Source organism: Scedosporium apiospermum (genome assembly GCF_000732125.1).
Source record: "Scedosporium apiospermum strain IHEM 14462 chromosome Unknown SEQ_SAPIO_0132, whole genome shotgun sequence".
Taxonomy (NCBI): Eukaryota; Fungi; Ascomycota; class Sordariomycetes; order Microascales; family Microascaceae; genus Scedosporium; species Scedosporium apiospermum.
Window position 1 is genome coordinate 1156507 of NW_015971833.1, and position 27167 is coordinate 1183673.

At 52.7% G+C, this 27167-nt stretch overlaps 4 protein-coding genes across 4 annotated transcripts; 1 reads left to right on the top strand and 3 right to left on the bottom strand.

The window, feature by feature from the left end:
* Nucleotides 1-5745: 5745 nt before the first annotated feature.
* SAPIO_CDS9045 (uncharacterized protein) lies at nt 5746-6058 on the top strand (the record flags this gene model as incomplete). Its single annotated transcript, XM_016790542.1, has 2 exons — nt 5746-5753; nt 5806-6058. The coding sequence occupies 2 exons, from the start codon at nt 5746-5748 to the stop codon at nt 6056-6058; spliced, it is 261 nt and encodes an 86-aa protein (XP_016639845.1).
* Nucleotides 6059-8747: 2689 nt separating this feature from the next.
* On the bottom strand, nt 8748-13189 carry SAPIO_CDS9046 (uncharacterized protein; the record flags this gene model as incomplete). The annotated part of the gene is made up of 5 exons (XM_016790543.1): nt 8748-9042; nt 9115-9207; nt 10110-10738; nt 10821-11468; nt 11936-13189. The coding sequence occupies 5 exons, from the start codon at nt 13187-13189 to the stop codon at nt 8748-8750; spliced, it is 2919 nt and encodes a 972-aa protein (XP_016639846.1).
* Nucleotides 13190-14570: 1381 nt separating this feature from the next.
* Nucleotides 14571-15365, bottom strand: SAPIO_CDS9047 (3-beta-hydroxysteroid-Delta(8),Delta(7)-isomerase; the record flags this gene model as incomplete). Its single annotated transcript, XM_016790544.1, has 2 exons — nt 14571-15010; nt 15128-15365. The coding sequence occupies 2 exons, from the start codon at nt 15363-15365 to the stop codon at nt 14571-14573; spliced, it is 678 nt and encodes a 225-aa protein (XP_016639847.1).
* A 999-nt stretch (nt 15366-16364) lies between these two features.
* SAPIO_CDS9048 (polyketide synthase) lies at nt 16365-24283 on the bottom strand (the record flags this gene model as incomplete). The annotated part of the gene is made up of 5 exons (XM_016790545.1): nt 16365-17799; nt 17864-18279; nt 18346-18630; nt 18698-23558; nt 23634-24283. 5 exons carry the CDS (start codon nt 24281-24283, stop codon nt 16365-16367), a joined length of 7647 nt encoding a protein of 2548 aa, XP_016639848.1.
* Nucleotides 24284-27167: the final 2884 nt, after the last annotated feature.

Genomic DNA, 27167 nt, shown 5'->3' on the forward strand with positions numbered 1-27167 from the left:
AGCAACCGAAGCCCGATCGTGATATTATCTTGCCAACTCATCATGACCCCCCTTACCCGTTCCTCGTGGGGGCCAAAAAAAGGAGGTCATAGCGAACGTTCAGCACTGGGGCTGTGTGTACGTATGTATGTATGTGCCTGTGTGTGTGCCTATGTGTGTGCCTGTGCCTTCGGGGAAATAAAATTGTTGACGTGGGTCAAAATCAGGCACAACGAGGCAAGGCATCGATGTACGCTGTACGTGACCGTCACTGATGTGCATACGATCACCTTGTGATGTTGGGTTTCCTGGATCGAAAACGGTGCCCATCTCTGCCCAACCACTCGCCTTGTGCCGATCCGAAGAATGTGCGTCGTTTCAATGTTGCCCACTACATGAGGGCCCAATTCGAATCCCCCCTGCGACATTCTTCTATGTCACCTTCTTCGTTTCGTAGCCCGAACGCCACGGCGAATTGGCTGGTTCGCGAATGAGGCACGGAAAGAGAAAAAGTGGGGAAGCTAGAGAACTCGTGTTTCGTGATGTGCAGGTCGGGGCCGGGCCGGGATTTGGGCCGGGCCAAGGCTCCGGCCCAGACTTCGGTATTTCTTTTTTTATTTCTTTTCATTTTCTTTTTCTGTTCTTTTATTTTTATTTTAATTTTAATTTTAATTTTTTATTTTATTTTTCGCTTTGCTACCCCCCCGCACCTACATAGAACCAACAACCTTGACAGGGATCACTCAATGAAGAATCGCCCAGGCCTAAGCTAAAATAATGTGATATTCTACTTATTCTATGTAAGATTGCCCAATGTGACAGAGCTAGCAAAAACTACATCATCACGCAGCATCACCACGCTGCCGACACGACATGACGATATTCTCCATGTCAGGTTAATCAGGCGACGTGTAAACCCTATGTTGGCTAAACATCTCTGCGTTTTGATCTATTGATGGGCTCACAGAGTCACAGGCGCAATCGTTATCCCTGTATAATACGTACTAGGAGTGGGAAGAGACAATCAGAAAACAAACGCAAAAGCGATCAAGTGCGATAAACAAGCACCGCAGCAGACCCGTCCTCGAGGCGTGTCCATTCCCCCCAAAAGGGTGTCTCCCAACCCTCAACATTCCGGCCAGTCGCCGGCAAAAATGACATGGCCGCGTTAGAAGGCCATCTGGAGAGACCTGCAGAGGCCATTTCCCCCTTTGATGAGGAAACCCCTCCAAGAACCCACACACACCTTTTGTTGCCTTACCCAGCCCCCTCCCTTCGATTCTCTTGCAGGACAGGACGGGACGGAGAAAACGTTGAACCATAATAAATAACAAAAAGAAGAGGACGGGTGAAGCAGGGAGGCTTGGCGTGGAAAAATTATGGGGAAGCGAGATGTGGCTTCCCCCACTGCGCAATATATCTACGCATGTATCTGGGGCGCAATACTATAACTAAGGCTTCCAAAATGGAAGCTCTTGTGACCGGCTGCCTCCTGCAGCTCTCAAAAATCATGTACAGTTATTCAAAAATACTCGGGTGGCATCCAATGCTGCAACCGGGCTCGGTAAAGGAAGTCGTAGTCATACGGCTACAGATCATTGCGATCTGCCGCTAGACCGGCGTAGACCGGCGTGAAGCATTGGCCCGGCCAGCATGTACACCTGGTTATATCTGGACCTGGGTGTTTTTGTTCTTCTTATTCTTCTCAACCTTTTCTATTCTTGGAACGGAGGCACACCTCCCTGTCTTGTCTCAACAACAAGAAGTGTATGCGGAGGATACGTCGATGACGAGGCTGTTAGTAGTGCTCTTGCTCCCTTTGATGCTGCACTCTCCCCACAAACGTTTACGCTGTATCCCGTATGTTGTATGCACCGCGAGCCCGCCGAAGTGACGAGTAAGTTACATATACATACATGCTCCAGAAACCCTCCACTTGCCTGTTTTCTCAGGTACCTACATCTCTGCCGCGTTCGATAGGCAGCAGCTCCCCTCCCTAGGCGCGGACGGGGAGCCAAGAGAAGGGCAAGCAAGCAGACAGGTAGGTACATAGGTGGATAGGTGGATAAGGTAGGGGAGCGAAGCCCTGAACCTCTTTTTCCTCTTTTCATCAAAGTGCCCCATCAGATATGCAGGTTCGGGTAACGACACCTTGACGCAAGAAACTGGTTGCAATGCAAGGTGAATCAATGGATGGAGCCAGAGGTGGACGGCCACGTTTACAACGACTCCCTGTAGAGTGGGCTGTACCGGTTATCGTTCTCTTCCTGTCTCTCTCTTCTTCTTTTTTCCTATTCTACTTCTCACACGCCCCCCCTTTCTGGCCACCCTCCCCCTCCGCTAAGTTCCTTCGAGACTGGTCCGGCTAGCCCTCCCCGTCCTCTCTGTCTCTGCCTCTCCCTACCCCGGTCCCCTCCTTTCCCCTTGTGCCTGCTATGTCTCATCTCTGCCTGTTGGAAATCATTCCTCATTCCCCGTCCGCTAGTCAAGATGGAGAGAGACCCTCCAACGTCGTGGGACCAAAGGGAGTGATTGGGTACTGAACTACCTCTTGGCCCCCCCTCCTCTTGGTTCCCCACAAACCGCTCTCTCTTTCCCTTCACACCCATTTTCATAGCACGAGGAAGCCTTGGGGGCGGAGAGTCCCCTGCACAAGTAGCTGAGAGAAGGGTTTAGGCACGATAGAGCCTTTCTCCCTCCCATCTTACCATTTCTCTCGGTCTAAGGCCAGTAGTGATAGGTCCATGAACTCGTAGGAAGGCACTAGGATCTAGTGTGCAGCTGGTGGAGGAACCTAATCTGAGCTAGACACGGGCAACCGCTGCTAGAGTGAGTTCATGTGAGTGCGGAGGCCTGCGGCATTTTCACAAGTTGGAGGGATCCTTCCTGCATTTATGTTCTTATTTATATTACTGGAGACTATGTCGCAAGGCGCCGTTCCCTTTTCAGCTTCCTCCACATACACACTCTATTTTTCAGTGTGTGAGAGGAAGGGAGCTAGAGAGGGACGGTATCTAGAAGCCTAGGCAGGGTACATGGAAAGGGACGAGTGAGACATTGGGAAGAGAGAAGATTTGCGCTCCACTAGAGGGAGAGGGCGTACATTGATGTCCGTGGGAGTCATCGGGAAGAGCAGTAAGTGCTTCCTTTCCTGTAACTTCTAAGTCGAGTCACCGAAGCGGGAACAGCAGGACCCGCAGTTCATCTAAGCTCCAAAGGTGGGGAGGAAGAACAACTGCGTGAAAGATACAACGGGCTTGGTATAGCGAGGGGATGTAGATCAAGAAGTAGCTACAACGACTCTTCAAGAACTGCATGAGGTTGGGCTATCTACAGCAAGGGTGAAAGTAAGGACACGAAGATAGCAGGAGAGAGAGCCCAAACCTCACGATCTTCGCCTAGAAGCAGACAGGGGACAGGGGTAATGTCGGCTAGATCCAGGAAGAGAGAAGGGAATTGAAGCTTCTGAATGGAGGTGGCAAAGTGTACTGCGCTAGTTGTTTTTTTCCTTCTCTCCAGGCATCGAAGCCTTGATGCATCTCGCTATCCATATTGAGCGCCAGGCATAGGAGAGGGAGCGGGGTGTCAGAATGAGGAGAAAAAACAAGTTGGGGTCATGGGGAATGCACCAAGGCAGCCACTAGGGGGAATTAATTTCCTTCTTTTTGTCGTCTCGTAAGAAAGAAAGAAAGGATAAGGCATACATACCAAGGGTGCAGAAAATGCTGATAATCGACAATGTGTTATTGTTGAATAACCAAAAAGTTTGCCGGCGGCGATGCGAGATGTGCGTTTATCAGGCGAGCGAGGCCAAATAAGCGGCCAGCCGCTCCTAATGACACGCTCCCTCTCCCTTCCCACCCCCTTGTCGCCCCTCTGTGATCTGTTCCCACCACGGCCGCTTCTTGGGCCTGCTTCTCCCCCCCACCACATACCCCTGGTATCAACAAAGTGCACCCCTTGTCCTTGTCGGGGAGTCTGCATAGAAAAACAGAAAAAAAAAGTAAAGGGAAATATACCCCGCGGAAGGCGTGGATGCAGACGGGTCACTGCGTTGGGGAGGTCGCCGAGGGAGAGAGAGCAGCACATAAGTCGTATCCGCAAGGATTTCTCTTTCCATTGCCGAATGGGAGAGGTGTGAATGCTGGTTCGAGTGCTTGGTCACTTTGCCTACGGGACCTGGTTGGCACCTGCATCGCATCCGGAAAGGGCGCTGGTCTGACTCTTCGGGATGAGCCTCGCTGGAAATTATATCCTATATCAGGGGGGAATAAGGACGGCCAGGGATCAGCAGTCACCTGCAGCGGGATACACCCATGTTCCATCGGGCGGGAAGACACTTATGAACCGTCTCGGGCCTGGCTCGACGGGGCAGGGGCGGGGTGGAGCGGGGAGGGAATGAGAAAGAGGAAGAGAGACGCCGAGAGGGCCCATATGGCCAGGGCCGCGATGGTAGTCGTTGTGTGTGAAGTGGCGAGTGCCCATGAGGGACGTCATCAGATGGTGTTGGGTACGGATACACCCCCAATCTGGCACCCTGCTTCAGGGCTTCATCCGATCGAGGTGGCGTTCGAGGAAGGACGGAGTAGTTCGTGGACGGCGGGATCGTGGTAGTGCTGCAGTTCTTGTTTTGACTCAGAGATCCCTGAGATAGTTAGCTATTATTTCACTAATACAGACAAAGAGGGAAGAGAATGATAGAATCAGCATATTCATATGTTGGTGATCGGTACACTGAAGCAGAAGAAGGGTTGGGAAAACGGAAGGGGGTAGAAGTTAGGTGCAGGTAATGCCTAGACGGGGGCGTGAAAGCAGGAGGGACGTCGGAGGCGGGATGTATATGGCTGCCGCATCACGCATCGCCTACGGAGTACCATGTTACTCCCTCCCGGCCCCCATTCCAACTAAAGAGGTGGCTTTCGGTGGGGAAAGAGAATAATGGAGCCGGGAAATTTCTGGCCATGATCAACGTGGCAGCCAGACAGCACTTCCAAAGACTAACCTGCAGGGTGAGGTCGAATCAGAAAGGCTCCAATGCAGAGGGTAACTTCTTCCCAAATAGCCCGTTCAAACAACAAGTGGCCCAGCACGGAGCCTATACGGGGGTTATGTTATCAGGAGTGAATCGCATCAGGTATAAGTTGGGCCCATCTCTCCTCGAGAGGGAAAACAAAAAAAAAAAATCATAAAGCAACTCTGCTTCTCACAAGTGGCACTTTCTCACATCCTCTAATCCTCTATTCACATCAGAACATACCTCGAAACACTCCCTGTACGCAAGCATCCCTTGAAGCACAAACATCTCCTGTCCTGTCTTCTAAACGCACTAGATAGACACCAACGGAACAACAAGTCTCTTGACTAGCTGAACGGCACCCCGGAAGTGACACGACATAAAGAAGAAACGAAGGAGAAAAAAAGAGAAGACGCGGCCGAAAACGAAAGTCAACAACGGAAAGAACGAAAAAAAAAACAACTCTAGAAAACGGTTTACTCCCCACCTGTACGGCTCGGCACTTCGGACTTGGCCACCATCCACTTGGCCTTGTTATTAGAACTTTTGACCTAGGGTCGCAGAGGCAGCCAGTAAGTGGGTCGAGCAACCTAGGGCAATATCGGCGTCATGCAAGGCCAAATGCTACAGGACCGAGACGTGTTGTGTTCTAACAACTCCATTGCCGAGCAGAAACAAAGAGGCGAAACAAGAAAAAAAAAAGAAAGTCGAAATCCCCCCCTAAAAAGAATGTGCTACTTCGACCAGACACGATGGACGTGTGGGTATTGGAGGTGGAGTCACTTTCGGCAGCAGTGCCCCAAGGAGTACAGAACTGGCGAGACGTGCGGCCTGAAGCTCGTCAACCAAGTCTACGACCAAGCAGACAAGTGCAGACTGTGTTATGACATCGACAAGAAGGCGCGCCGCCTCACCAAGATGAACCGAGACATTGAACGATGGATAAAGGAGGGAAACCGAACGGCAACGATCGAGCGAACAGCGGCCGAAGCACAACACGTCGAGGCTCAGATGGCCGAGATGCACCGCCAACACTGGAAGCGAGTACAAGGCACTGACTACTAGTGCCCGGAGAGAAACATACATGGCGAACGGTTTTCGCTGCAAGGTGTATTCCTAGACACAAGGGGCGGGGGGGACGAGCAGAAAGGAGAGGGGAAAGCTGAGAGGAGGGATTTGTACTTTTCTATATGCGTGTTTAATGCTTGTGCGTCTGCTTTACAGGTTACTACGCTCTTAGTTCTGAAGGAGCCCAGCTGGAGTAATGGTAGAAAATAGCGTGATTGGACCATCGCGAGTTTCGTACGGATATTATAGTGGGTGAGAAGAGGGCACTTTCAGGGCTAATGGGCAATATCTTGGGGGCAAATGTACGGTAGGCGGGAAGCCTATCTGCCCTGCTTTGATCAGACTACTCTGTCTGATCGAGAGCATCTCTCTTGATTGGGGAAGAGGAATGGACGGGCATTTCCTTCCATAGGGCTCCTAGGCCCGAGAACACCGTGGGGAGGACTTTGCGGGCCTGGGTGGTTCGCTAATCGCGCACCCTATTCTCTCCCGGCAGGCTCGTTTGACAAGCAGGCAGGCCAAGAGGGAAACAGGAGAAGGGATGGGGTTTCGAGGAAGGCCCGAGAATGAAAAGAGAGTAAAGATTGAAACGCAGACTTTCGGTTGGATAAAAGGCGAGGAGGAGAAGGGAGGAATGATATGGCAAGGTTAAAACGGAGTTTTGTTTGCTGTTTCCATAGCTGGCCGCCTGCGCTAGCCAACACATGTACTCTCTCACTCTCTCACCCACAGTCTCTCTCTCGCTCTCTCAATTTAGCTAGAGATAATAGTGCACGTCATGGAACCTTCAGCTAGTTCATCAAATCTCGATTGTGCATTTCTCCATGTTCCCAACGCCACCTACGACGGTACTAAGCCGAGGTCGGGCGCGTGATACTTCATGCGGTTCCCTATGACATCAAGCCATGTCTACCTCTGATCCAACTGATCCAACCAGTTTTAGTACTCGCCTTGCTGGCTCTGACGGATCTCGGGTGACTTGGGTGGATTCGTAGCCAAGGTGCACTTGCAGCATGAGGGAAGGCGCAGGTGGCCTACGAGGACATGGCGCGTGTGTGGAGGACTGGGAATGGAAGGTATAGTAGCATTGTGTCGAGAGGCATGGACTACGTTGAAGAAAAGTAGCCGACAGGAAAACATGATGATGACGGTAGGGCTAAAGGGGATTTGTGGAAAGAGGGACGCAAAGGCCTAAGCCCTGGTGTGAGAGCTGAGATTGGATACCAATGGGTAAATGACAGCGTAGGTTGTGGGGCGCTAGTAATAGCGTGAGTAGAGGACTGAGACTCTGAGAGGCAAGAAGGAAGGTGACGGAGCCCATATGCGCGAGAGTGTGCGTGTTGTGCGTGTGTGGGCGGGCAGTTGTGGACATACATATGTGGACATGGGGGTGGGCGCATGAGTTTGTGGAACTGCAAGATTCTCATGGTCATCTATTCAACGTCCGAGGAAATTCATAGTACATAATAAGCGGGAGATGTCGCTGCTTGTGCGTCCCTGTGTGAGTGAGCGAGTGTCCATCTCGATCTCTGTCTCGCGAGGCCCGGGTCTTGTTCTTCATCTCCCCTCGTGGGTTGGGAGAAGAGGCTGACTCCCTCCGCCAGGGTGTGTTCTGCAGAAGTACAGAGGAACGGACCCAATCGCGCATCGAATCTACCCGTTGAATGTGGCGCCCCCTCAACCTGTTGCGATTTCTAGGTGTACACCGTCGAGATGGTAATGGGATTCGTCGACCAATTACGCGAGGCCAAATGCTGCAGGCCCTTGCTGTACTATCGAAAGATTGGACCAGACGGGGTCGAGGTCGACCAGTCCCAGACCCTGCTGCCACCGAGAAACGCAACTGTACCGAAGCCGGAGAAAATAGCAGACATGCATGCTGACAGAAAAAAAAAAGAGGGTGGATCATAAGGAAGGGCATGTTCGTGGGGTCCCATGCAGGTATGGGAAAATAATTATAGTGGCATGGTCGGGACGGGACGCAGGCTCGAATGGGCCCAGAAGGTTTCAATGTTCTTCAATGCTATCCTCAAATTCCCCACTACAACGTAGTAGTCCACACTGAAAAGAGGCACGTGGCCGCTGCTAAATGGGTATCACTGCAACGCTCGAAAACTTCTCGCTGGTCTTTTCCCGAATCTGGCAACACAGCCGGCGATTGGTGATCTAGACGTACAGGCCGCCTTGAATATCTGGCGTAAAACATAAAATGGATATCGAACAAAGGAGATGGATGATCGGTAGCCCTAGTTGCAGGGCTAATGGAAAGTGTATGTAGTGTGTGTAGTGTATGTAGAAGAGTGGACTTCTGGTTCGTGACGAAGATTTCAAATGGGGGCAAATGGGGGCATTTGGCTGGAGTCATTCCCCACTTCTATTCATGTGGAGCGTAAATGCTGGTATAAGAACCCAGCTGGAGCTTGAGGCGGCAGGCGCTACTTCGTATGAAGTCTTGTCATGGCTGAGTGATCCGAGGGTTTGGTTGGACTACGGCGGTAGCGCGCGTGTCCCGCATATCGTACAAGGTTGGTCGGTCCGGAAGAAACAGGTACTCGGCGTCGAAAATCGACCACGGGGTGGTGTGTGTTATGATGCAATGGCGTGGCCGTTGTCAGACCGAGACGCCGGTTGGGGGTTTCCTAACATCCATCTCTCACAAAAGCAACCCAGGAAGCTGAGGCATAGCTCAACTCATAGCAGCAGCCGCATCCGCAAATGTACCTACGAGGGGTTTATCATCCTCGCCATTGGCAGTCGTCTCACTGCGTTGCAGTTCAATCGTGTCTTGCTCATCCGTGAGCCAGTCGACCTGCACTCCTTCGACGTTGTCTACTTCATCCCCTTCATCATGAGCGGCGAGCTTGGAGAGCAGGTTCTGATATCGCATCATCCGAGCCTCCTGGCCAGCGTAAGCAAAGGGAGCTGGCGCAGAATGACGACCGTCTCCTTGCGGCGCAACTTCGAAAATATCCACCATATTCCTATAGAGAATGCATATTAGCATTTTGGGCGGGAGTTCACACCACTGTCGGTCGATGGGAGCGCCAACATACTCGGCAGTCTTTGCTACCACGCGCTGGAGCGCTTCAGTCTCTCTCTGCGTCTCAAGGTCGTCATCCTGGTTCGTCACATTCGGCTCGCCAAAGCTTCCGTATTGAAGATTCGAGGGGTCGTCGAAAAGAGGGGATTCTTCATCCTATAAAATGGATCGATAGAGAGTGAGTTGTCTGTTCGATAGGGGGTTTGATAGGAAAGAGCGAGCATTGATGAAAGGGGCAAACCCCACAAAGAGGGAATGGAACAAACTCACTTCTTCATAAGGTTCCCTCCGCCGACTTCCGAGACAAGACGAACAGATGCCCATCGCTGCGAAGAATACAATATGTCGACCAAAGAAAATGTACCGGTGAGATCGGACGGAATGCGGGCTGTAGCCGCTACCGGAAACGGAGCATGAAGCTGTGTCCTTAGCTTACGCACCTAGGGGTTGTTGGTCTCCCTGAGGTTGAGAATTGCGCCTGCTACGCCGTAGCTACCGATAAAATTGATGGCCCTCGATCGCTTGATGGTCGCAATGGCATGATGCGACTTCTCGGAATTGTTGAGATTCGCAACGTGGAGGGGAAATTTGATCACAGGCTGCTCGGTAAATTTTCGTTGCTGGGCAGGAACGACGAAAGATCGCGCAGGCGCGAAGAAGCAACAGTATGAATTTTAAAGAACACTGTCAACCTGAAATTGACGGCCCGCCAACAGCTGCTAATATGACACTCAGGACTGCACCCAGCGAATGGGAGATAAGAGTCGACATCTTCGCCTTTCTACATGTAGGTCGTCGAGAGAGTATCAATATCTTAACCATAATGAACTACTGGTATTATCTGTATATACTGGGGGATCAGATGTGCCCGATGAACCCCGGAATGAGCGCTATCAACAAAGTTGCGGTGACGCACACATAAACTTTACACTCCAAACATGCCATGTCGTTAAAACAGAAGAGAGACTCCAACGCCATTACCATATGCGCTTCGCCACCATTTCATACCTTGAGACTCTCTCTAGGTCATCATCTTGCACCTTATCCTTCTTATTCCTCCGCTTCAACCCCTCCTTCTCATCAGCATTCAACCACTTGCTTCTCTCATCACCAATCTCGACGTGACCATAGCCGCCCGATCTCTTACCTTGCGCCAGGTGTGACTCCCTCTCCAGCTTCCCCTGCGCTATCTGGTGTTCCCTGTGCTTCATCTTGGCATATCGTTGCCGCGAGTAGTGTAGGAGTACCATCCCGAGGAGAAGCTTCACTATGAGGAGGACGAGGAATACGATAAAGAAGAAGACCACCATCGTGACGGCGGCGATGGCATCGTCTTTGGTCCATTCCCACCACGGTCGTTTCTTGCGACCTCCGGGTCCGAAGGGATCGCCGTAGACGGACCGCCCGAGGGAGTCCCGAATTAGTGTATCAAATCTCTCCAGCGCCGCCAGAATAGCCGGTGAAGTAGGAATGGCGGTATTCTCCGTTAAGGAGGTATGGGTAGAAGGGGGGATTGGCGGAGAGACTCGTGTTGATAGGAACATATGGTAGGTCTGGAAAGATGCCCGGATGAAGAGGCAGGAAAGAGGGAGGACTGGAAGACCTAGCCTTCGAGTAAGGGATGGGGTAGTGAAGGCCTTTAGATAGTGGATATCAGTTAGTGTCATCTGGTAGTATCAGAAAGCAGAGTGAACTGCTGATGAGTGTGCGCAGACTCACATTGGTGTAGTAATCCTTGCACAAGATGTCGAGGACTCGGCTATAAAAGGTACGCTTGATGTTGTTGAATTTGGTAATGTAGGCATGCTTGATGATATCAACCAAGATTTCACTACCAATGACAATGAAGAACGGTGAAAGAACTTCTCCGGACAATATCCAGGTTGGCAGTATAGTGAAACTATGTGGAAGGATGGTCGGGCTATGCAAAGGCTGTGTGTTTGATGGTTCCAAGTCTCCGGTGCCAGCTCCGGGGACGGACAGGCCGCCGACTTCAACAACGTTGCGCATGCCAATGATGAGGAGCATGATCCAAAGTTGGAATCGCTCAACGATGTCGGCGCAGGTAAGTTGAAATAGGTTATCCCTTTCGAATCGCTTGAAGACTGTGCTTTTGACCTCCACGAATTGGTTGGACATCAGCAGAGTCAACAGGGCATTGGAGTAGGAGTTGACGGCGACATTTAGTGTGATGCATTGGAAATAGAGCGCGACGGCATGGGCAACGTTATACACTAGGGCGAGTACGAACATGCCGAGAGGCATAAGAACCTTGGACCGGCCCGAGCTGTTTCTCGCAAGAGTCTCGGCGCTAAATAGACACTCGAGAATATCCTGGCCGAGCGAGCCTAGTAGTCGATCTCCCACCTGCGGATGAAGGTCAGCAATACATTCCTCAGAAGGGAGTGTTGCAGGGTTTTAGTGGTTACCTCAAGTAAGTTGAAGATCACGTAAAGTTTTATATCTGACTGCGCTCGGATGAAATGATACATCCGGCTTCCGTCAAGTTTCATGAGAGCAATCGAGCTGCAGACGATGAGTGCTCCTTGAAGGAGATCTGCTTTGTTATACGCAGATAGATTTGAGGGTCTCGACTTCGTTCGACGATGTCTGAAAATCGTGGAGGCAGGGCGAGATTTGGTCTGAGGGCCGCGGTTCACATAACCTGCCGTTGAGGAAGAAGATTCAGCGTTCGCCGGTTGTGGTGCCCCGAACTCCGAAGGATTTGGGGGTTTTCCTTCCGATGAACACGAATCGACAGAATCACCCCTTCTTTTTCTTATTCTAGACCTAAATATCCCGCGGGTCCATAGGCGTCCCAGGCCGTACCACACGAAGCCCGTAATCCACTTGACTTCCTTGGCAAAGACGTGGCCCCACCATTGGAATAAGATGCCAACGGCAATGAAGAAGCGGAGAGGGAGGATAGTGAAGGTATAAAGCCATGAGTCAAGACAAGCTAGGGCTCCAATAGTCAAGGTGCGTTCTAGGAAGGGAGGAAGTAGGATCACATTGATTAAACGCTCAATCTTGATCCGGCTGGACTCATAGGGAACATCGATGGTCGCAGGCCGCTGGATGTAAAGAGGACTAGGCTTTTGGGCCGCAAGCTCGAGTTGCAGATGAGTTGGTAAGGATACAGGAGGAACCGGGATGGGTGTAACGGGTGTAATGGGTGTGCCGGGGGCAAGCGCTGGGTTCTTGGGTGCAGAGTCTCTCCTTTCTGGCCGATGGAAGGGCAAAGGATTCTGGTGAACGAGAGGTGTCGTCGGTAGAGAATGAAGGTTTGGGTAGGGTCCAACAGGGTGAAAAGAATTGCGGCGAGGAGAAGAATGTACCGAGCCACCTCGATTTCTAGAAATCGGCGGTGTGGACAGCGTGCGCGCATTGGTAGGTATTCTTAAGGTCGCGGTCGTGCTGTCACGGTCACCATCCCTTAGATCGCTACGTAGATCGGACGCCGAGTTTCCTAATATCGACTCCCTGATTGCCTGCAACTCGGAAGGTGAAAGGCGTCCAGTACGGCGATGGTCTGTCGTCAGCGCATCCGGGACGACGGCTATTGGAAGGGAATGGGGAGAGTCGGTCAGCTGGTGGATTTCCGCAGCCGACAGCCGTCTGACATTCTCCTGGCTCTTGCTGGCTCTCATCGGCCGCCCTTGCGCAACAGTATTGGTCCCATTTATTTCTCGTTTCGCCGGGTCGTCGGTCGATAGGGGCGGCGGCATGGAGCCAGAGGAGGAGGATGAGGAGAAGGAAGAGGCATCGTTCGGGTCGGGATCAGCTCGAGTTCGAGTCGACGAAACGTCGGAAGAATAATCCTCATCGGAATGAATTGTGGGAAGCGGTGTTCCGACGTTTGAGGACACAGTTGATGCGATACTTTGCTGCGTACTCGGTGGCGGTGTGGGATGTGGCGAGGGAAGCTGGTGGGATGTCAAGTCGACGATGTCGTCTGCGGGCGGTACCCTGGCATCTAACCCATTACGACGGCATACAGACATGTCGTCTATAGTATCATTATCGCGGTCGTCGTTTCGACTAGCTTCGGCGGCGGCGAGGGTTGGCCCTTTTCGCTGTTCCTCCATCTTGCAGTCGGCGATGGGCCGTTGTCTGAGACTAGACCATGCTGAGTTTCAAGGGTTCAATTTGGATTCGGGGCTCGCCAAGAGAGTTCGAGTTTAAGGTTTCTTCAAGTCCCAAAGAATAGAGGCGGCGGAAACCCGCAGGTCGCACGACGCTAAGGAAAAAGGAAAGAAATAAGCAGGAAGGAAAAAGAGACTGATTCAGTTGCTTGAGGTGGACAGGTGATCAATTAATGTTGGAAAGCTGCGATTAAGCGTCCTTGTTCATTTACTACAGGTTTGACAGGTGATGACAGTGATGACACTTCGTTTGGATTTGAGTGGTCGTCCCGCATTCCAATTTTAGAAGACTCAACCGGATTTATTGCAAATTGTACTAACGCCGGGAACGGAATGGCTGACATAATCTTTCTCTATTCAAAATATCAACTTACAATGTCACAGTCGCACCCAAGCCATAGAGGATAAGAGCAGAGCCATCTAAAGCTTGGTCAGTTCACACATGCAAGAACCTTATCTCCTCCAACGTGTTCTGGAGGTTGGCTCGACCTTGTAACTATTTCTGGCTGCGGCTGCCACCTGTACCCTCTCTCATGAAATACCACAGGCTTTCACAAATCAGGCATGTTTACCGACAGTCGACAAAGCGTCACAACAGGGCAACAATGTTGTGCTGCGGAGGGGGAGTGGCACTTCGAGCTTCATAAAGAACCGTTGGTTTTTTGGGAGGTATCCTGTAGTGTTGCCATGATTTTACATGCATCCAGGCGGTCATACTTGACCTCGGAATTGTGCAGAGCTTGACGAGACTTGCGAGAAATTATTCTCGGGAGTAAGGCTTTTTCTACAGACCCGCATACGAAATCGATTGGAAGCTCAAACCATTGGAACCTGTAGGACCTGCCAGGTACTAAGTTCACGGCTCAGAGCCGACATCACTGAAGAACCCAAAACCAGGATGCGCTTTTGCGGCGGAGAGGTGATCTAATATCTCATCGACAGCGATGTAGATATCAAGGTGATAAGGCCGTGGCCGACGCCATGTCGGGCGAAGAAGGGAAGAGAACACCCGGAATAGCCTCGGTGTGAGGTCGCGAGGAAAGAAATATAAAATAGATCAACACGTATGAAATACGGACTCGGGGGCTCTGGGGCTACTGCACCAGGTATTTGGTGGTTAATAGGTCAATTCCATCTTAATCCACCCCACAGCGAGGATTCAATACTGATCGGCTCCGTTGCGGTGAGCAGACCTAGGCATCAATTCCACCCAATATGTCCCCAAACTGACTTCTTTGAATCGATGAGGATTTTCCATCAATTAAGCATTCGGACCCGCATATACGTCGCTGTCCAACACTGACAAACCAGGCTATGAACCATCTCAATCCCTCTTTCCCGTCTTCCCCGCCTTCGCGAAAGCCGCCACAGTCGCCTTACCCGACTGTACGAGCAGGAAGGTCGGAATCACGATCCAAAATGAGTTCAGGAGCACCATGTATCCATAAAAGTAATAGCGCTCTGGCCTGGAGAATTCGAGACCCCGGTAAATATCCTCGTGGAAAAAGGTGCCGTAGTACAGAACGTCGCCGTAGAGCTGGCCGAGGCTGACGACCGTTTGGAGAAAATATCGCGCGGGGTGGTTGGTGGTGATTAGGTAGACAAGGATAAACGAGAGTGGTCCCCAGGCGAAGGCGGTGATGGTCTCCATGCAGACCATGAAGGCGTCGCGAGTGAGATAACGCGAGTCGGAGAGGGAGTATTCTTTCCAGAGCTGGTTGAGGACCGAGGAGCCGCTGGCGACGTGGGTAACGGCAAAGTTGCCTAGATACGGAGGGAGGTAAGGTTAGTGCAAGATGGAGAAAGACTTCTCGTTGAGTGAGGCGCGAATAGGCGAAGGGGGGGCTGGAACCAGGGAGAGGGAGTCAAGAGTAGACGGACCTTCAAGGACGAGATGGATGCATCCGCACAGGACGAACCACATCGCCGTTGTTAGATCGGCGGTGGAGAGCTTGGGCGCCGCGCGTCGGATGAGGAAGAGCGCGGGCAGAAGGGCCCCAGCACAAGCGGTGGAGAAGATGGCGAGGATAGTCTGCGTGGAAAGGGTGTTGGCGACATAGCCCGGAATGTCGACCCCGAGGGGATAGTACGGGTGGGTAGCAGTGATGTTGGCTGCCATGTTGGGCGGTGGGTCACTGATGGGAGCTCGTCGTGGTGTGGTGAGTCTAACTTGTGGGAATAAACAAGTCTTGGACGCGGAGCAGCCAAAAGTGAGAAGAGATTTTGAGGAGAGGTTGAGAGAGTGAGATTCAAGCTTCGAATTGTCCGAAATTGGCGGGGGGGGATACGTACTTATTGACCAATACCAGAGCTACCCTTGCTTCACGCCCAGAACTCCCCTTTCCTACCTCGTACTCGGGTTCACACTTAATCAATTGAGTTCATCTCAAGCCTTCAATGAACGGGTCCCTTGCCGACCGACCAATCCGAGGGACTTTTATTTTGAGCATGGCCAATGGAACAACACAACAATGGTCCAACAAAGTAAACTACACCGACATGTACAGTATTGGGTGGTGTACCGCCCATTTTCAACCCTGTCGCGCACTGCAGTAAGCAGATGCCGCCGGGAAAACCCGCGGACCCCGAGAAGAAAAGGATCCTACATCAAATGTCGCATACCAGACTTGGTCTTGAAGACTATCACATTTATCGCATTCTAACATTTTGACTCATTTCGGAGATATATTGAGGTGCAAACGAGTATTACTTGGTGGCTTTGGAAGTCAAGGAAAGCTGGGGAACGTAGCAGGGTTCCCTTGACTAAAATTGGTGTTTGTCCAGATGCCATTTGATGTTGATGGTTCAATGTCCATTCCCCTTTTGGTTTGGTGGCGATGGCCTCAATAACCTTCGTCAAAACAGGTCCCTGTCGCAATTGCCAATCGTGTCCACCAAAATCAGGGACGCCCCACTTCCCGCTCGTTAAACACAACGACATCTCCGAAAAGTCTCGCTCTGATTCGCTCAACATGCTTATGTCATTGAAGAGATGAAGTACTTTGTATTCATTCTCTGGACTCATTGAGCTCCCCCTCAGATTATCGGACTACCTTCTCTATATTTCCTACTCCTGAGATCAATTGAAGCGATATTGTCGCGGGATACCTTTATAAGCCTAGCCCAACACTCTCTCCAAACCTTCCGCTGCATGCTTGCCCAACAATTCCAAGTTGCCCATGCCCAACAGCTCCAGGACAGTAATATCAAACCCAAAAGCTTGACGCCACCAATTCCGCATCTCAACGCCCACTAGCGAATCCACTCCCAGCTGCGACAACGGCACACCCAGGCACGCGTCCAAGTCCTCGATGTTCCGGAGCAGGAACGTGAACAGCTTGCGGCCGATCTCCCGCGAAAGGAACGCCGCCGTCTCATCTTCACGGAGTACGGCATTCGCGCCTCCCTCCTCGGCGACGCCCGCTGAGCGGACTTTGGCGATGAAGGCCTGGAGAGCGTCGGCGTTGCTGCTGCCTTGATCGCCTTGAGAGGAAGAAAGATTCGTGGCATTGTGGTAAATTGCCAGCCTCCTATCCTTGCGGAAGAATGCGCGGTTCTCGGGGTGGCTGAGCGGTATGCTCGTTCCGACACCGATCATGAACTGGCGCTTTTCGACGAACCCTGCTGTGCCGGAAGGAGCCGATCCATTCGAGGTGATGACGCCGGTGGTATTGGTCCCGTTGATTGTTATCGCTGCCGAGATGGTTTCAAGCAGCTCCAGCTCCGTGACCATTTGCGCCTTGGCCTGCTTCACCCTCTTCATCAAACCTTTATCGAGCGAGGCCGCACCGATGTCCCCCACCACGCCGATGTCGACGGCGGCAGCCGGCAGACCTAGGTTGATTCTGTATTGCACAAAGGCGTCGAGGAATGTGTTCGCGGCACAGTAGTTGGCTTGGCCGGGCTGGCCCAGGATACCCGACAACGAGGAGAATAGCACAAAGAAGTCGAGGTCAACACCGGCTGCCAGTGCGGCCTCGTGAAGGAGCCAGGTGCCACGTACTTTCGGCGTCACGGCCGCCTCCCAATCTTCTAGGCGCATGCGCGGGAAAGCCTCGTCCCGCAGGACCATGGATAGCTGCAGGATGCCCTTCAAAGCTGGACCGGCCAACTTCACGGCGCGTGCTACGTCGTCCGCGCTAACAACGCTGCCCTTAACTACACCTACCTCGCAGCCCATGCTCTCCAGCTCACGCACCAAATCGACGTCTTCCGGGCGTTCTCCCCCCTTTCTGGAGAGGAAGATGAGACGCCGGGCGTTGTGCTCGACCAGGTGGCGCGCTACAGAATGGCCCAAGCCACCGAAGCCTCCGATGAGCAGGTACGATGCCGAGCTGTCCAGTTCGAGTTTTTTGAGGCGTTTGGCGAGAGCTGACGTGTCGACTTTGACAGTGCCATCTTCGTCTCGCATTGAGATGACAATCTTCCCCATGTGTTGGCCTTTTTGCATGTATCGAAATGCAGCTTCGATCGACGAGGCGTCAAACGCCTTGATAGGTCGGATTGGCTTGATATGGCCTTTTTCAAAGTACTCCATGACCGATCGAAGAAGCCTGGAGTAGTACGTTAGATATAAATAGGAAGGGGTTGGATGGAAAATCGCATCTGGGTACTCACTCTTTACAAGCCTCGGGCTTCTTGGCGTTAAGCTCATCCAAGTCAAAGCATGAATAGGTTCGGTTGGCAAGGAAGACATCCATATCAAGTCGACCTTTGCCTAGGAGGTCACGCTTCCCGATTTCTACCATGGTACCAAACTCGGCCACGCAGCGCCAGGTCGCGTGCAAGAGCTCTCCCGATAGAGAATTCATGACCAAGTCCACACCCTTGCCATGGGTCTCACGCATCAAGCCGTCCACAAAGGTTGTGTCGCGGGAGTTGAAGATTCGGTCTGCGGGCAGACCTATCGTGTCGGTCAGGTATCTCACCTTCTCCTCGCTACCGACCGTAGCGAATATCTCGGCTCCGACCATCCTCGCAAGTTGGATGGCAGCGAGACCAACGCCACCGCAAGCACTGTGGATGAGTACGGTCTAGATAATAATTGCTAGGTTAGATGTGTTCCTCGTCTTGGTTTTATGATAAAGGCTTCGACTCACCTGTCCTTTTTGTAGACGACCTATGCTGATCAAGGCTGCAGCCGCAGTCGCAAAAATAATGGGCATCGCTACGGCGTCTTCGAAGCTCAGGCCATCAGGAATCCTCTCGGAGTATCTCTCGCGGATCACGGTGTGCGTTGAAAAGGCACCTTTGCCCAAGAACATGATGCGATCCCCTGGAATGAGGTCCTTCGCCTCAGGACCAACACGGGAGACGGTGCCGCTCGCCTCGAGGCCTAGGCCCTCTTCAGGGAAGGCAACGATACCAAGGGCACACAAGACATCCTGCAAGATTTCGTGTTACAACTCTAAGCACGGACCAAAGGCTATAAAGCATGAGAAATAAACTTACTCGGAAGTTCAGTCCGGCAGCGTGAATCTCCACCTCCACCTCATCGCCGATCAACGGTCTCGCGGCGCGAGGCGTCCATCGCAAAGACGTCAAGCGCCCAGGCTTGGCCATTTCCAGATGCACGTGGTCCAAGTTGTCCTCAGCCACTTCCTCCTTCAGAGAGATGGGGTAGATGCGACCAACAAGAACGGTTCCGTCAACAATAGCATACTCCATGTCCGCATTGAGAGATCCATCTTGCTCGCGCGTCTGGAACTGTGCGAAGACGTCGATGATGCGGTCGACCGAGGAAACCATATCATCCACCTCGCACGTGGCCAAGTCCACCAGCAGTTCGTTGCGGAGCTCGCGTGCGGCACCAATGATTTGGGCGTACCTCGGGTCGTGGCAGCGGACCTGGCATGGATGTGTCACCCATAGCAGACCCGAACCGCCAAGATTGTTTATCAGGCCCTGGAATGCTTGGTACCTCTCTTCATCAATGTCGGCCAGGAAGGGGCGCTCGATATCCAGAAGGGATATTATGTCCTGAGATGTTGGTAGTTCGTCGCCGAGCTGACGCCGTTGGACGGTGTAACCCCTGGCATGCAGTTGCTGGGAAAGAGCACCGGCAAGTTCAGGTTGACCGTCACGGTCGCTCAGAATCGTGACTGTCTTCTTTCCGCCTTCACCATTTTGTCGCGAGCTAACAGTCTGCGCCCTAGCGACCATGATGGCGTTGACCTGATGCGGCTCTTCGGCGTCAAGTGCAACCGCATCGAGACCTGCAAAGCCTGCCCCTATCAACTCTGATTCCCACCGTTCCGGAGAAACGAAAGGTTCATCCGGTCGGCCATCTGCCTCGCCATACCACCAGCCCGGGAGAGTGCCAAACACATAGTTGGGCCACTTGGAAGGAGAGAAGAGCTCGTGGAGAAGCAGTCTACCGCCGGGTGCGAGCAGCTGGTTCACGTTCTCCAGGCTTTCACGCAGACTCTTGGTGGCGTGGATCACATTCGTAGCAATGACGAGATCATATTTCTCCCCGTCAAAACCTTGCTCGGCCGGGCTTTTGCTGATATCCAGTGTGCGATACTCCATGTTAGGGACGTCCTTAAACAACTCCTTAGCCGCGACGAAGAATGCCGACGAGATGTCAGTGAAAGTATATTTGGAGAATAGGGCTTGGCCCGTTGGCCCGGGCAGTTTCAAGTGCTTCAGCATGCTTGAGGTAGAAGCGCCTGTGCCCGCACCGATCTCCAGAATCCGAATATTGGGCTTGGTGTGGGTAAGGTGACGCATAAAATCGGATCTATCGCAAGCGTCGGTTGCGACGTAAAGTTTGGTGAGGGTGTCGTCTGCCAGCAGTATGCCAAGCGCCTCAGTCTGGCCGGTGAGCAGACCTACGATATTGGTAACTACCTTTTGCATGGCGACAGCGCAGCCTACCATGGGAGTCTCGGACAGCTGCTGAACGAGAGTGTTTACTCTGTCTATGAGGAATTGATCGCCCAGGGCTATGGTGTCCGGATAGGGGCCTGCCCTGACGACTTGCTCTTGGTCCCGGATCCAAGCCTTGAACTTCTTCATGTGGTGTAGCGTGGGTTCAACAGTCTGGATATGCCGATGGGAGTACACGACACATAGCCGAACAAGCTCATTCATGGCATCGGTGTACAGATGACGAGGAATGGATGGTCGGATAAGGTTGGCGGCATCCAAGAAGTCAATGTGCGGGCCCCATGTAAGCCGCGCAGTGGCGGAAAGGCTGTCCGTCTCTGGCGCCTCGGCCTCCTCGAGGGGCGAAAGCTTCAAGCCCTCCATGTGGAAAACTACCTTGCCCTCGGCCAATATTTCCTGTACTTGGCCGACGACATCACGACTGCCCTTGACCAACGTTGCTGAAGTTGTCACACTCAGGTTGACATTGGGATCAGAAGAACGCATCCACAACCAGTCGATCTTAGTTGGCACTCTTCGGTATTCTTTCGCTTCGACCCGGCCTCTGAGGGCGGCAAGTGCCGCCGATTGGAGGGAGGCATCTACTATGGTTGGGTGCAAGTGATAGTGCTTCTCATCCCCAATCGTGACGTCGTCTATGTCAGCTGTAGCTAGGCACTCAAGAGTGCCGGTTCGCAGGCCCCGAAGGCGTTGGAAGCGAGGTCCGAACTGCAAGCCTGCGTCGCTCATTATCCTGTAGAACCTATGCCGGTCCATCTTCCGGGGCAGGTTTGTCAAGTCCGCAGTCTGCGTCTGCGCTGGCCGCGACGTTTCCGTCGTGGAAGAGACTTGGCCGGTGCAGTGCTTCGACCACAAATGGCCGTTGTGCGAGGCGATGGTGAATTCCCACCACTGACTGTCAAGCGAGTCGGTGAGACGGTACGGCCGGAAGGTTGTCACCAGTTCCGTGGGCTTTCCTTCATTCAGGACTAGGGCGGCAGCGATCACCACGTCACGGAGAGCAAAGCCATCTTGCCTACCACTGATCTGTCTTATACCCTCACCGACCATGGCTAGATAGCCTGCACAAGGGAAGATGGTATTGCTCTCGATCTTGTGATCCCGGAGCCAACTGGCGTCCTTGTCAACGTGAAGAAGGTTTCGCCAGCTAGGCTCCAGACTGGTGCTCTCGAGCTGGCGAATGCCCAGGAGTGGATGACTTGGGAACTCACGACATCGCCATTCATGCGCCATTCTTGATTCCTTCCAGTAGTCGCCCTCGTGGTCCCAAGGATACGTGGGTAAGCCCGGGAGGCAGCGTCCAGGTAGTATGAGTGCCTTGAAGTCTACGGGCATGTTGAGCTCGAAAAGCGTTCCGATAGCAGTCAAGAATGATTCCACGCAGTCCTCGCCACGCTTCATGGCCGACACATACGGCGCTGAGCGAGAAGCTTCTGTCAAGATCTGCCTCACGGGACCTGCGAGGGCCGAGTGTGGTCCAATCTCCAAAAAGGCCACGTTTTCCATCTGACCGAGAATGCTCGAAACAGCGGATTTGAAGAGTACCGGGGACTCGAGGTTTGTCTGCCAGTAGACCGGATCCAGAGCCGCCTCATGCAACTTTCCGGTGACGCTGGAGAAGAAGGATTTCTGGGGTGGCTTGGCCACCAACTCGGATCGTACCGTAGCATAGTATTCCTCTCCAACCTCTTGCATGTGGTGGGAATGGTAGGCCTTGTCGACCTTCAGAAGTCTTGCCAAGGCGTGAGGATACGCTTTTTTGATGTTTGAGACAGCCTCTTCGACCTCGGCTGTATCACCAGACAAGGTGACACTCTTAGGCGAGTTCTCACAGGCAACAACAACCTTGGGACTCAGGAATTCTCGGACGTCGCCCCAGCCCAACCCGATAGCAGCCATAGCACCGGGTCTAGTCTGTTTCGCTGCAGCAAGGCCGCGTCGCCAACCTGCGACGATAGCTTCCTTGGAAGTGAGAGCCCCAGCGGCGTACGCGGCCACAATCTCTCCGCTGCTGTGGCCCACGACGGCATCCGGTTTTATGCCGGCGGCCGCGAAAAGATCCACCAGGGCAATCTGTACAGCGGTGCATAGAGGCTGCGATAACTCTGCGGTCTGCACACGTGATGTCTTGGCTGGTTTGAGCAGTTCTTCTTCCAGCGTCCACGGTGGGATGTCGGGATACTGAGCCTCTTGCAGGTATTGGTCGAGGGAGCGGATGCTCTTCTGGAAAGACAGATCGGAGCGCAGGAGCAGTTCTCGGCCCATGCGCGGCCATTGAGCTCCTTGTCCTGTGAATACCATGACCAGATTGGGTCGTTGGTCGGCTGCCCTTCTTCCCGGGGACGGCGTGCCGGATTGGTCTGTGGAAGCGACCATAAAAGACCGATGTGGGAGATGCTCCCTTCGGTTGGCGAGCGTGTAGGCGAGGTGTTGGAGATAGTCAGATGGCTCGGGATCATTGAGCTTTTCGCTAACCCAATCTTGGAAGCTCTGCGTCATCTTTTGCAATGACGAAGCTGTATTGGCTGAGAAGACCAACAACTGTGGCCCGGTTCCAGAGGGAGCTCTTGGTATGTCTGGAGAGGCAACAGTGGTAGCAGTAGAATGACCGTTGGCAGAAAGACCTGCTCTTTCGGTCTGGAAGCTGCGAGCCGAGTCGAGAATGACATGGGCATTGCTCCCTCCAAGGCCGAACGAGTTAATGCTAACCCGTTCATGGCGAGTCTCGGGCCAAGGAATTGGCTCTAGAGGAACTGTTAAGTTGCGTTCTTGGAAGGGAATTTTCGGGTTCGGGGTCGAGAACTTGATATTAGGAGGGATGGTCTGGTTTTCGAGACTCAATACCGCCTTGATCAGGGAGGTAATGCCCGACGCACCCTCTGAGTGGCCCAGATTCGGTTTCACGGAGCCAATATAGACTCCCTCGTCACCACCGAAAACGCCGGCAATGGCCTTGGCCTCGAGAGGGTCTCCGATAGGGGTGCCAGTCCCATGGCACTCCACAAAAGCCGTTTGGGAAAAGTCGGTAATACCAGCCGCCTCATACGCCTTCCTGATCATGGCTTCCTGGCTTACAGCGCTAGGTACCGAGATGCCCTGTGTTTTCCCATCGCTGTTGGTCATGGTGGCGCGAATCACGGCTCGGATGGGGTTCCCGTCCCGCACCGCTGCATCCAGTGGCTTTAGATAGACGGCCGAAATGGCCTCGCCGCGGGCGTATCCGTCAGCTTCGGCCGAAAAGGTCTTGCAGGAGCCTTCAGGAGAAAGGACGCCCTTTTCAGTCATGAAGGTTGTGAGGCCGGGTGCGAAAATCAAGTTGGCGCCGCCTACGACGGCGGCTTCACAGTCGCTTCTTTGGAGAGCCACGCAGGACTCATGAAGGCCAACCAGTGCGGATGAGCAGGCGGTGCGGATCGTCATGCTAAACCAGACTCAAGTCAGTAAGTGCGTAAAGCAGGAAGTGACAAAGCAGTAGTAGCAAGTAAAGTAGGTATACCTCGGTCCGCGCAAGTCCATTTCGTAGGAGATGCGGTTAGACAACATAAAGTCATTGTACCCATCGACCTTGCTAGGCCCAGACTGCTGAGGATCTCGGCTCTGAACCTCCAACCAGTCCTCACCATAACAACCCATGTAGCAGCCGATGGTGCGTCCCCTGAAGCCGACCTCGCCAGCATCGTCCAAACACTCCCTGACGACTTCGAGCATGAGCCGCTGCTGGGGATCCGCAGACTCGAGCTCGGCACGACTAAAAGAGAAGCGCGAGGTATCCAGAGCGCCTAGTTTGATGCTCTCGTCGAGGAAATAGCCGTACTCCGTGGCAACAGTGCCCGGTCGCCCAGACTCGGAGTGGTATGCAGAGACATTGTAGCGTGACTCGGGCACGCGAGTCCTCGCGTCTCCCCCGGCTAGAAGAAATTCCCAGAGTTGCTGTGGGTTTTCCAAGCCTCCGGGAAGCCGAAGAGCCATGCCGCAGACGGCAATGGGGGTGGCGGCAGGCACTCCGGATCCGGCGGCCTGACGTGTCCCGTTGACACCATTACGTTGACTCCCAACGGTACCGTTTGTCCTCGGAACTGCGGAGCCGTTGACGTGGCCATTTTGCCCAGAAGAGTTACCAACAATTCCGTCGAGATGCGCGGCCATGTTTAGTTTTAGACACTGACTGTGAGACTGATCAATAGGAACTAATGAGTAGAACGATACTAGAGCGTGTCAAAAATTGGAATAGGAGGGAATGATGTCTTCCAAGTCTCGTCAAAAGGGGGCAGCAGAGATCTCGAGGTCAGCGCTTGTGTATAATGTTATACCTTACCTTACCGAAGCATTCTAGTCTAATTGCTCGCCTCTACTTATAGGAGACGAGTATAAGCATCGTTGTACCGGTACTATCGCCATTAGCTATCCAGTATCACCTCCTGTCACCCCCGTGGGTTCGCTCTGCTTCCATATGTGCCTCCAGCTCGACCTAAGCACCGTACAAAATCCCTCAAGCTCCCGATAACATGCTTCTCCCAGGATCAAGGCGCAGTCATCTCGGAGCCTACTGCATCCTTCAGGAATAAAATCACACCTCCCACCTTTCCTCATCGAGCGCTGAGCTCTCGCAATCCTCGTACCTTTCTAATGTTTGTCAGATTTCGACTATCAGCAGCATCGCGGGACGTCTCGCTGCCGTTTCCACCGGGCGGCCGAAGAAGAGGGTGGGCCGGTGGGGGTTGACAGAGTGAGCAAGGCCGACATGTCGGGTAGTACAAAGCCGGCCTGACCGGGCAGGACCGGTGAGATGGCTGGCAAGTGATTTGGGCGTAAGCATAACCCCCTCAATACCATCAATATAGTGAAGAACGACACACTCTTCCGATTCTCGGAACCAGTCTCTGCCCCAGGTGGTTGTGATGATGTTCTCCTATAGGGTCGACGTGCGTGCTCTGCGCCGCAGGTTTCGGCAAGTGAGTGTCCAAGACTAGCCTACGAGATCTTTCAGCGGCCGGTCGCTCATGCCTGCGCAAATTGCCGAGGGAATAGCTAAATGTGATAAACATAAAGAACACGGATCATTCTCGGATTGGTGGTCAGGGTGGTGCAGTATCACGCATACGAAGGATCATGCTGGAGAACCCGGGCGTTGTCTGTCAGATGTCGGGTCCGCCGGCGCTTTCCGCTCGTGGAAGATGTGGCACAATCAGTTCATCTCCATCGAGCAGTACTTCCATTTGGCCGAATATGGATGTGGGAAGAGACGATTATTGGAAAGCGACGACAGTGACTACGAAGAAGACCCCGCCTAATGCACAAGAGGTCACTGAGGACTTGGTAGGCCGATTCGATGGTATGGTGGATGGCAGATGTTGTAGTCGGGTAGAGGTTAGAGAGTATGCTAGACATACTTCATGCTTGGATGGAACACGAGTTTCTGTATATTTTCGTTTCAGAGGTGAGAAGGCTAGCTCGATCATCGAGGGGCTGCAGTATCGTTTTATCACTAGAGTTAGCCTGGCAAGGGTCAATGACAGGCAAGCAATGCCTCAACTTCGATACAACATGAGAGATTATATCAATATATTTGACTCTTGGATATATGCAACTATGAAGTATTCCATGCCTTTCTCCACGGTCGCGCGTATCCAGCCCGCCCGAGACTGACCCTTTATCTCGACAACTTGCAGTCGATCTCGCTCTAATCAGCTCCGTCGTTCATCCCAGCTCACTCAGCACTAACTTCAATGAGCTAGCGTAGATGCCGACGATGCGATACCTCCGCAACCCCCACCACTCGGGTGTTAGGTATTGCGGGCCGCTCCGCATTACCCATGGCTAGTTGATTGGATGATAAGACGGAGCGGGAACACCAGGGGCAGGGCCAGGACAGGACAGGGAGGACCGGCGAGAGCAAAGGTACGAAGTAGGGCAGCGTATGAGGGCCACGGGACGCAGCTGTGTGGCGTGGTAACATTGAACAATTTTTATCAAGGAAACGAGTTGAAACTTTCCTTGGCAGTGCTACAGAGATCGACGGAATAAGAAGAGTTATTTCGAGCAAGATCCGCACACCCTCCATGTCTCCAATTCCGTTATATTGACGCGAATAAAAAGCTCACGATGAGCAGCTTCTGCATATGCGGGAAGAAAGCTTAGCAACCTTCAGCCATGTTTAGCGAACTTTTGCTTCGGTGATCGGCTAACGTTTCTTTTCCTGGCTATTATTCCCTGACACTCTCGCGGAAACTTGCTGTCTAGACAAGAACTCTCTTCCTCGATAACGCAATCGGGGTAAATGGTTGTAGAAGCTTGATGGATAGCTCGCCGAAGCAGAGAGATGGCCCGGAGATGAGGACGGAAAGACATGGTGGTCAGCTTCTCGAGGAGTTCTCGTCTGGGTCACATTTCCAATTCACGCGTCTGATCATGAGATCCCGCAACAGAGTCCTCTCATGTTGCCCTCCATAACCGTTCAACGGCAAATCTTTACTCGATGTTTTTGTTTCTATTGTGTAATTCCATCGTGTTATCGTGTCTTCCGTTCATCCTGACCACCCCAATGCATGAGCGGAATCCTGAAGCCGTCTCCGAATGCGGCCAGACGAGAAGCATTATTCACAATAGGGTCATCGAACTCGAAAGCGGAGAGCGCGTCAACTCTCCAGAGTCTAAGCTCTGTTCTTCACGTAGAAACAGCGAGGGAGAGAGAAAAAGGAACCCGGCTGCACCAATGGCTGCCACACCGAACATCGCGCAGTGGAACGGACGCCGCAGAGTCAAACAGAAGTAATCAGAACATGAACATTTAGCAAAAGGGATAGCAGATGGAATCTATATCGTAGTCTTGGCTGCAGATTTTAACGTACTATTGACTATTCCGGCTCATCATAACACCCCATCAGCTATAGGATATCATCTACAACTGCTAAACTTAGAAACGCATTCAACGCCTAACTCATGGACATACGGCCACCAATCGATGTTATCATTCCCCATCCCCTCTCAGCGAGCCCATAGGGAAACTTATGGCATTTCCGACTTCATTCAA